At 42.9% G+C, this 10,700-nt stretch overlaps 1 protein-coding gene across 2 annotated transcripts; it reads left to right on the top strand.

Moving 5' to 3' along the window:
- Window positions 1-3,356: 3,356 nt before the first annotated feature.
- LOC131192771 (zinc finger protein OZF-like) lies at window positions 3,357-8,907 on the top strand. 2 transcript variants are annotated; one of them, XM_058172273.1, is made up of 2 exons: window positions 3,357-3,759; window positions 6,483-8,907. In XM_058172273.1, exon 2 carries the CDS (start codon window positions 6,570-6,572, stop codon window positions 7,887-7,889), a length of 1,320 nt encoding a protein of 439 aa, XP_058028256.1. In that variant the 5' UTR covers window positions 3,357-3,759; window positions 6,483-6,569; the 3' UTR covers window positions 7,890-8,907. The 2 variants fall into 2 exon arrangements, with proteins under 2 accessions (XP_058028256.1, XP_058028255.1); XM_058172272.1 differs by having other exon boundaries at window positions 6,480-8,907.
- The last annotated feature ends 1,793 nt before the right edge of the window (window positions 8,908-10,700 follow it).

Genomic DNA, 10,700 nt, shown 5'->3' with positions numbered 1-10,700 from the left:
TACTGTTTGGTCTTGGGGAAAGTCAGAAAATAAGGCTTTTGAAGCAGTCAAGAACCTGCTCTCAAGTGATAGCCTGCTCATCCAATATCACGACTCACTACCCCTAGTGCTGGTTTATGGCGTCCCTTATGGGGTGGGGCTGTACTCAGCCATAGACTTCCAAACGGCACAGAAGCCCCTATAGCGTTCTACTCTAGAACGATGTCCTCCCCAGAGAGGAACTACAGCCAATTAGACAAAGAAGCATTAGCCATTGTATCAGGGGTCAAAAAATTCCATGAGTATGTCTTTGGGCGGAATTTTGAAATCGTGACTGACCACAGACCGTTATTGGGATTACTGGCTGGCGATCGCCAACGCCTGTGGCACTTTCGCCACGCTTGACTCGATGGACTATATTTTAGCCGCTTACTCATACAAGCTGCAGCATCGACCGGGAAAAGAAGTGGGGCATGCAGACGCATTGAGCCGATGCCCACTGCCAGGGGCGATCAAGACCCCACTCCGGGGACACCCATCCTCCTTATTGACTCGTTGGACTCTGGCCCAGTCACATCAAAGGAAGTGGCTCGGCATCATACCGGGACATTGTGTTAAGGACTGTACTCGGTTGGGTACAGAGGGTGGCCGCTGCGCCCGCTAACGGTTCAAAGAATTTGTTAAGAAACGTGATGAGCTCTCGGCTCAAGGGGTGCCTGTTATGGGGTGATCGTGTAATAATTCCTGATAAGTTAAGGGGCAAGGTATTGGATCTCCTCCACGAGGGTCACCCAGGCATCGTGAGGATGAAGGGTTAGCTAGAAGCTATGTATGGTGGCCACTCATGGACAGAGATTGCTGAGAGGGTAGGGAAATGCCAAGCTTGCCAAGAGTCCAGACCGCTACCCCAACAGCCCCAGTCAGAGAATGGGAAAAGCCCCAAGGGCCTTGGTCAAGAATCCACATTGACTTTGCTGGCCCTTTCACGGCCAAACGTTCCTAGTGGTGGTGGACGCATTTTCCAAATGGTTAGAGATCATACTTATGAAGTCCACCACAGTCAAGCAGTAATCGCAACCCTCGCCACCTATTCGCAACTCACGGGTTGCCGGACACTCTGGTGTCCGACAATGAGCCCCAATTCACGGCAGCCCAGTTTGAAGAGTACCTGGCAGAGGAAGGCATCCGACATGCCCTCTCTGCACCTTTCCACCCTGCGCCGAATGGCCTTGCAGAGCGCTCCGTCCGGAGCGCTAAGGAGGCATTGTCCAGGCTCAAGCCAGGTGACTGGCAAACAAAATAGACTTTTCCTAGCCGTCCAGCACAGAACCCCAAGCACAGCCACTGGGAAAAGCCCAGCCGAATTGCTAATGGGACGAAAACTCCGGTGCCCACTTGATCGCTTGAACCCCATTACACACCGAGGGTTACAAGGGGAGCTAGAAAAACAAGGAAATGAGCATAGGCGACGGGTGTGGGCCGAAACTATGGGGACGGCCCTAGTTGGCTCGCAGGACAAGTAACAAAAGTAACAGGGCCAAAATCGTATGTGGTAGAGCTACCAGACAACCGAATGTGGCGGCGCCACATAGATCAGTTAAGGAAACGAATAACTGACCAAACCAACCAACAGAGACAGGTAATGACCAATACCACTTTGAATCCACAGCTGACAATGACCCGGGGGAGGCGCAAGACTTAGCTGAGGTCCCAGAGTTCCAGCGACGCCATCAGGTCCCCGAGGGAAACAGCAAGGAAAATTCCAAAATTAATCCAAGGCCGGATGGCCAAGAAAAAGAGTCGGCCAATAATCCAGAGCCCGATGGCCCAGAGAAAGAGCTGGGAGGAGAAAACAGCCCCTCCGACCAGCTCAAAACACCACCCAGAACTGAACCGCGCAGGTCAGAAAGAACTAGGAGACGCCCAGGTTATTTGCGTGACTACGTCGAAAAATAACATGTAAATAAATATGTAAATAAGACCAAGTGTTTTCTGGGAGGGGAGGAGTGTTATGTATTAACAGTTGTGCCTTTAAATATTTGAGCGGGAAATCAGCACGTTGCTGATTGGACGAAGCCTCCAGCAGAACTGTATAAAAGGAGAGGTTTTTCCCCAGCTGGGTTGCTGGGTTCACCATACATTAAAGAGCTGTTGTCACTACCTTGGTCTCCAGCCTCGTTACTTCCCGAACCTAACAGGTTGTGTTGCCTCCATGGGAATAGAATAGAATTTTTTTTTTTTTATTGGCCAAGTGTGATTGGACACACAAGGAATTTGTCTTGGTGCATATGCTCTCAGTGTACATAAAAGAAAAGATACGTTCATCAAGGTACAACATTTACAACACAATTGATGATCAATATAGCAATATAAATCATAAGGATTGCCAGCAACAAGTTATAGTCATACAGTCATAAGTGGAAAGAGATTGGTGATGGGAACTATGAAACGATTAATAGTAGTGCAGATTCAGTAAATAGTCTGACAGTGTTGAGGGAATTATTTGTTTAGCAGAGTGATGGCCTTCGGGGGAAAAACTGTTCTTGTGTCTAGTTGTTCTGGTGTGCAGTGCTCTATAGCGTCGTTTTGAGGGTAGGAGTTGAAACAGTTTATGTCCAGGATGCGAGGGATCTGCAAATATTTTCACGGCCCTCTTCTTGATTCGTGCAGTATACAGGTCCTCAATGGAAGGCAGGTTGGTAGCAATTATTTTTTCTGCAGTTCTAATTATCCTCTGAAGTCTGTGTTTTTCTTGTTGGGTTGCAGAACCGAACCAGACAGTTATAGAGGTGCAAATGACAGACTCAATAATTCCTCTGTTGAACTGGATCAGCAGCTCCTTGGGCAGTTTGAGCTTACTGAGTTGGCGCAGAAAGAACATTCTTTGTTGTCCTTTTTTAATGATGTTTTTGATGTTAGCTGTCCATTTGAGATCTTGCGATATGATAGAACCCAGAAATTTGAAGGTTTCTACTGTTGATACTGTGTTGTCAAGTATTGTGAGAGGTGGAAGTATGGAAGGGTTTCTCCTAAAGTCTACCACCATTTCTATGGTTTTGAGTGTGTTCAGTTCCAGATTGTTTTGGTTGCACCACAAGGCTAGTCGTTCGACCTCTCGTCTATATGCGGATTCGTCATATAGAAGAAGGAGGAGATCTGGGTTCCTCCCCCAAACATTCCTCCTTCCTTCCTGTCTTGGCGTCTCTGGGGATTAGGAAATCCCGCTTCCAGCCTGCAGAGAGGGACACTCTTCCCATGGGCAGAGGAACCCTCCACACCGACGCCCATCGGAGCAACGGAGGCGGTTTCGGAGAATGTGGTCCTGGCTGGGAGGGGAGAATAGAGGGGGGGGGGGAAAGAAGAGGGGGCGGGAAAGGGGCGGGGTTTCAAACGGAGCCGAGAGGAGAGCAGAAGCTCCACCCCCCGCCTCTCCCCTCCCACTTTCTGGATCTCCGCTTCTTTCCCAGATTCCCTCTTCGGCCGGAGATCCCTCGGGAGACTCTTCTGGCTTCCGCTCGGAGCTGGACGGGCCGTTCTTCCTCCGGGCTCTTAGCCGCGCCTCCTCCCAGGAGATCCTCTCTCCACCAGGAGGAAGGGAGCTGCGGATTTTGCTCTTCGGCTTTTGGGGGTTTTCCTCGGAGAAATCCAGCTGGCGTTGCCTGCAGGGATCGGATCCCTCCCTTCCCTCCAAGGGGGCAAAGGGGGCTCCGTCCAGGGGCTGGATCAGCCCCCTCCTCGCCTGGCCGAGGCTCTCCGGGTGGATCCGGGGAGGAGCTTTGGGTAAGTTTCTTCCGAAGGTCTCTCTGTGGTCCGTAAGAGATCGAAGCCTCTGAGCGTCCATATCCATCAAGTACAGTTGGGAAAATGGAGTAAACGGAGTTTTAACACTTTTGTTGAGGTTTGTAATGTGCTCTCTCTATGGAGATTGGCCTCATTGCAATGGGGAGGGGAGAGTTTGGGGGGGAAAGAAAAGCTTTAAATTAATTGAATTGAGTTCATGTTGTCCTAACTCACAAGAGATCCTTTTTCCTTCAGCTCAATTTAAAAGGGGAAGAATGAGATCCTTTGATCTTATGCCAATGTTTAATCTGCTTCTGATCCTAAAGGCTTGGTAGAATCAGGAGAAATCGGTATTTTCCTTGTTTTGCCCTGAGGCGGATGTGATGTGGCTCTTCATGCTGGATGTTTTCCAAATCAAAGGTTTTAAGGAGGTTTGAGGCTGGTTGCCACCTGATGCTTCCCTACTATTCCCAGAGGGGCTGCCAAGAACCAGGGGGAGGCAGAAGGCTTGGGGTGGGGGGGGAGGAAGGGAAGGGCCGTGTCTCCTCCAGATGCTGCTTCAAGGCCAGCCAGCATCCCACTTCCTAGCAAACTCTGCTTGGACCCCTTGCCTGAACCTCTTTGGTTGTGGGGTTGGGGAATGGGAGGAGATCAGCCCTTTTCACACATGCTCTTCCCCGTCTGATCTCTCTCACCTTCCTTTGAGTTTTCCTACTCACAACTATGCCATGGTCCATGATGGACTTCATAGCTTAATCACACTATTCTGTGTGTGGTCCACATACACAACCACACCACACACAGAATAGCACTCACTCTGCTGGAGGGAAGTTCCCTGAGGATGGGCTCCAGCACATGTTTGAAAGCTCGGAAGACAAAACCTCTGATCCTGTTAACTGACCCGGATTGGATCCTGCAATTTGATTCTGGGACACGTTTATTCGCCTTTATTTGTTTATCTTTATTTGACAAAACGGCAATGCAGTGAAAGTTTTTGCCTTGACATTTGTGTTTCCTATAGGCAGTCCTCGATTTACGACTAAATGTGGACTGCAGTGTCACTTGTTGAGGAAAGTGGTCATTACGTGAGATATCACATGACTGCTTTGCTCAAGAACTGCAATTCTGCCCTGTGTTGCGTTTGTTATTAGCAATAGCACTTCGACATAGTGGTTTACAACAGGGTTGAAATGCTCCCGGTTTGGACTGGCTCACCCGATCCGGTAGCGATGGCGGTGGGTGGTTCAGAGACCCGGTAGCAAAAATCCCTGGCCCCGCCTCCCCTGCCTCTGCTGAGCCGCACCATCATCAGAGATGTTTTTTTTTACTTTTAAAAAAACATGCCTTTAAAAGTTTAAAAAAAAGCCTTTGAGGATCCCGCAGCTCAGCTGAGATTGCCAGAACCCTTTAAAAAAATTTTTTTAACAACCTGTTAGGCCAAAGAGGTTATTAAAAAAAAGGTTTTAAAAGGCTCCTCTAGCCTTTTTTTAAATTGATATTTCAACTTTGTATATTTTATTGTTTTTATTTTTGGCTGTACACCGCCCTGAGTCCTTCGGGAGAAGGGCGGTATAAAAGTTTAAATAAATAAATAAATAAATAAATAATAGCGATCCCAGCTGAGTTCCTCATCACCAGAACCTTAAAAAACATGTTTTCCACAAGCTCTTCAGTCAAAGAGCTTGTAGAAAACCTCCTTTTAAGAGGTTCTGGGCTGTGATATCTTATACTGCTCCTTTCCGGCTGGCTTTACATCAGTTGCATCAGCTAGCACCTGAATCCGCCTGCCTAAAATCCATCTCAGTCAGCAACTCAATTTGCCTGCTTTGCTGGCTGAGGAACTCTGGGAATTAAAGTCCACAAAACTTAAAATTACTAAGGTTGGAGACCCCGATCTAAAAAATATAAATAAAATAAAATAATAAAATATTTGTGCAGCTTTCTGAGATTTGCTGTGTTTCTGTAGTGCTTCACTCTAACTACACAAACACACAAAATCTCACAAAGCTGTATGTGGCATTTTGTGTGTGTGTGTGAGAGAGAGTCAGTTGTGTGTGTTTAAAGTGTGAAAGTTGGTTTTTGAGCTTTTTGTGGCTGTGTGAGGTTCCTGCTTGTTGCAGGGGCCATTTTGAGTGAAGGGCAGCTTCTTTTACATTGTGTGTGAGTCAGTTGTGTTGTGTTGTGTTGTGTGTGTGTAAAGTATGAAAGTTGGTTTTTGGTACCTATTGATTTGTATACTTTGTTTATTATTTTTATTATTTATTGTTATTGGCCACGCCCACCCAGTCATCTGACCACCAAGCCATGGTCTTGTCTGCGTTCCAGAAAACCCCTCCTGCGCCAATCCACAACCATCCCATGTCGAAGCATCACTCCAGCCACTCCTTCTCCAGATGCGAACCCAGCCTGACCTTGACCGGCAGAAAATGTTATTATGTCTAATCATCCCTTGCACTACCACCCTCCTCCCTTCCTTTCCCACAGAGGAGAATTGTGGCAGCGCATGGAAGCCTTCGGCCTAGTATGGCTTCCAAAGCTGACAGCCCACCAATTATGCCACGCCCACAGAACCGATAGAGAAAATTTTTAGATTTCACCCCTAGTTTATAACACTCTCTGGGCAGTTTACAAATGTCAGCATCTTGCCTTCAACAATTTTGTGATTTTCTGTGTTTCATGAAAGGAAATAATGTTTTCATTCTTCTATTTTGTTCCACCAGCAGGAAAACAACTGTGACCAAAGATTTACCTTTAAGACAATTAACAAGAGATAGTAGAAATTCAGCCCAAGGCAGCAGCCAAAGGAAAGCATGAAGCCTGGGAAACGCTTGGATCCCCCATCAGACAAAAGCAGCTCTCCAAGAACGCCCAAAAGGACCCATCAATGCTCAGAGTGTGAGAAATCCTTTGCTCGCAGATCCCTCCTTTTGACCCACAGGAAAGTCCATGTGGGAAGTGGATCCAGTCAAGGTTTGGAGGCTGAGAAATCTTTCTCTGGGAAAAACTCCAAAGAGCTCAGAAGTTCCCCTAGACTGAAACCCTATAAATGTGAGGAATGTGACTTATGCTTTGGTCGAAAGTCACACCTTCTTACACATCAGAAAATCCACACTGGAGAGAAACCTTATCAATGTCTGGAATGTGGGAAATTTTTCCGTAGAAAGGGCACCCTCAAAATCCACGAGAGAATTCACACAGGGGAGAAACCTTACAAGTGTTGGGAATGTGGGAAGAGCTTTTCTCAGAAATCAAATCTTTGTGCCCATGAGAAGAATCACGCAGGAATAAAACCTTACAAGTGCTTTGAGTGTGGAAAATCTTTCACTCTGAGTTCAACTCTTCAGTGTCATGAGAAAACACACCGAGGAGAGAAAAACGAAAAGTGCCTTGTGTGTGGGAAATGTTTTACCCAGAAATCAACACTGGTGCAACACCAGAGAATTCACACTGGAGAGAGACCCTATGAATGCCCAGAATGTGAGAAACGATTTATGTTTTCTTATGAACTTCAAACACACCAGAAGTGGCACAAAGGGGACCTACCCCATAAATGTGGGGAGTGTGGGAAAAGTTTTGTTTCTCCAGCCCATGTTCAGATTCATCAGAGAATCCACACAGGGGAGAAACCCTACAAATGTGAGGAGTGTGGGAAATGCTTTTCCCAAAAACAACACCTTGGACGCCATCAAAGGTTCCACACAGGAGAGAAGCCGTACAGATGTGTACAATGTGGAAAATCTTTTGCTTCTGATGGAGGCCTTTGGAGCCATTATAGAACCCACACAGGGGAGAAGCCACATCAATGCTATGAATGTGGAAGATTTTATCGTACTTCATCAGCCCTTAGAAGTCATGTGAAAAGTCACAGAGGGGAAAAAAACTACAAATGTTTTGATTGTGGGAGAACATTTGCTCATTCAGGTTCCCTTAGAAGTCACAGCCGAACCCATACCGGAGAGAAACCCCACAAATGCTCAGAGTGCGATAAATGTTTTTCTCGGAAATATTGTCTTGTGATGCATCAGCGAATCCACACTAGAAAGAAACCCTACAAATGTTTGGAGTGTGGGAAATGTTTTTTCCATCCTTCAACACTTCGGGTGCACACCCAAAGTCACACAGGAGAGTAGCCTCACAAGTGCACAGAGTGTGAGAAACTCTATGAGATTTTCATAGAAAATCAAAGGAAAAAAAGTACCAAAAAGTCTATAGCAGAGATAAATCTCTTCAGCTGTGGAAAACATTGGGAACACTTTTTTAACACATCTTAATGTTTACCAGGAACTTTACACAGTGACAATTAAAATCCTACAATTATTTGGTGTGAGTAAATGTTTTTCCTACTGAAGGAACCTGAAATAACATCAGAGAGGACACAATGAGGCAAAAGGGTGTAAATGTTGGGAGTGTGAGAATATGTTGCTCGCAAAGCCGCATTTTAAACTTACCGGAGTAATTACACAAAATAGTTATAAGTATGTGGGGAGTTGATGAAATGCTTCGCAGACTACAGGACATCCTTGACCTATGACCACAACTTGGAATGGATTTCCGCCTGTCATAAGTTCCTTCAGTCGTAAGTCAAGGAACCAGGTATTTCTCTTAATGTTCACTAGACTCTGTTGATCAATGAGAAGTGAAAATTTAGAGAGGAGAAAAGGGTGAAGAGTGGAATGAATCTGGTTGTTTTTTGTTTGTTTTTTGGTAAAAAGTTTTATTTTCATTTTCCAACAACCTATTCAATGTACAGTCTCTTATTCAACATTAGTCATTAACTTTCATTTGTTACTTATTCGGACCTGCCCAGTTACCACTTCCTTCCTTAACAAACCTTTCCTCCTCCCTTCTCTATTTTCTTCTACTTTCTTCATCCTTCCTCTCCTTTGCTTTTCTACATCCTCTCCTCCTTCCCCACTCCTCTCTTCTTCCACCCTTTCTAACCCTCTCTCTTTCCCCTTTCTTCTTCCTCTCCTTTCCCCCTTTTCTACCTCTCTCTTTCCTACCTACTTTCTTCCTTCACTCACTCCTCTCCCTTTCCATTCCCTTCTGAAATGGCAGCTGAGCAGCCCCGCTTTCATTTCAAATTATTTCTATTTCTTAATTACATATCTTCAATCATTCTTTTACATTGATCCTTCATCTCCCCCTCTCCCCTTCCCTCCTCCCCTCCACCCCGAGACTTCCCAGAACAAAGTACAGGTATAAAATCACTCCTCTCTCTAAGACCTTAACTCCGCTGCCAGAAACAAAAAAGTACATTCTTCTTCCAGTCCATTATATATCAGTCCATTCCACTCCTAAAATCTTCAGAATCTTCCAATTAAATTAGTATTTCCAGTTCATCAATAAAATACATAGTTTTTAATATCCAATCTTCATTAATTAACACCAAATATATATCAATCCATTCCACTCCTGAAGTCTTCAAAATCTTATAGTTTTTAATATCCAATCTTCATCGATCAAGACCAAAACGATATTCCATCTTCCAGTATTCATCAGAAATTCTTCTATAATATACCTTTCTTCCTTAAACAGTGTCCCAAATATAATTCATATTTCCAGCTTAAATTCTTAAATTTTTATCCAATCTCCAAAAATAATATTCTATCTTCTCATATCTTTAATATCACTTACATAAATCAAATAACATTGCTAATATTAATATTTCTTCAATTTACCTTACATCTATCAAATAACATTATTAAAATTATAACTTATATCCAAAATATATCAATTATAACAATTAAATTCTATTTAACCAAATACCAACATTACATCCATAAATTTTTCTATCCTCCAAAGGTTAAACAATATTCCAACTTCCCATTCCTTTATACCTCACATATATCAAATAGTAACACCTTATACCCAAAATAAGTCAGTTATAAAAATTAAACCCTATATATATATATTAAAAAAAAAAATACCATCAGAATCACATCTTAAGCATTCTCCTTCCCCTTGTCTTCTATCTTACACCTTTCCTTACACATTTTCAATCTCCAAAAATATCACTTACATAAATCAAATAACATTGCAAATATTAATATTTCTTCAATTTACCTTACATCTATCAAATAACATTATTAAAATTATAACTTATATCCAAAATATATCAATTATAACAATTAAATTCTATTTAACCAAATACCAACATTACATCCATACCTCCAAAAGTTAAACAATATTCCATCTTCCCATTCCTTTATACCTCACATATATCAAATAGTGATATACCCAAAATAAGTCAGTTGTAAAAATTAAACCCTATATATATATATTAAAAAAAGAAAATACCATCAAAATCACATCTTAAGCATTCTCCTTCCCCTTGTCTTCTATCTTACACATTTCCTTACACATTTTCTTACACATTTTCCACCATCTGCTCACCAATCAGCTTAACATCTAACAATAAAGAATTTCCAATCTTTAATATATTGGTGTAAAAATCTCTTGTTTAAAAACTTATTAAGAAAAGATAAGCCTCCAAAAGTTCCTATAAAAAAATAAAAATAAAAAAATTCCATATTTGAAATGAAGAAGTTTGCAAGATTTTAATAGTTAGTTCTGTTTGCTTAAGAGTCATTCATAAACTGCAAAATCTACCAAAAAGAGGAAAAAAAATTCAATAAACTTTTCTTCTTAAACATTGTGATAAAGAAAAAGGTAAAAAGGTAAAAAGAGAAAAAAAATCATTAACAATTCTTGTTCATTCCATTTAAAAAAGTAGCTTGTTATGTTCTTCTTTATAGTTTCACTTTCCTTTGTATATTGCAAACGCCATTTTAAATCCACTCAAGTTGAAAGTTAGTTCAAAGGAAAGCTATTTAAGAACTGAAGATTTATTACTTGCAAATTCTTGCTAGTCCTCCTACTTTGTTCTGTCTGTGTTGAATTCTCTTTAGAAATAAATCTTGGCACAGAGATGGTCGCGG

This window comes from Ahaetulla prasina, chromosome 2, assembly GCF_028640845.1.
Source record: "Ahaetulla prasina isolate Xishuangbanna chromosome 2, ASM2864084v1, whole genome shotgun sequence".
Taxonomy (NCBI): Eukaryota; Metazoa; Chordata; class Lepidosauria; order Squamata; family Colubridae; genus Ahaetulla; species Ahaetulla prasina.
This window is presented reverse-complemented; position numbering and strand designations above follow the sequence as displayed.

Excerpts from the sequence above, each read along its gene's own strand:
- LOC131192771 (XM_058172273.1), top strand. The coding sequence starts at position 6,570 with ATGAAGCCTGGGAAACGCTTGGATCCCCCATCAGACAAAAGCAGCTCT.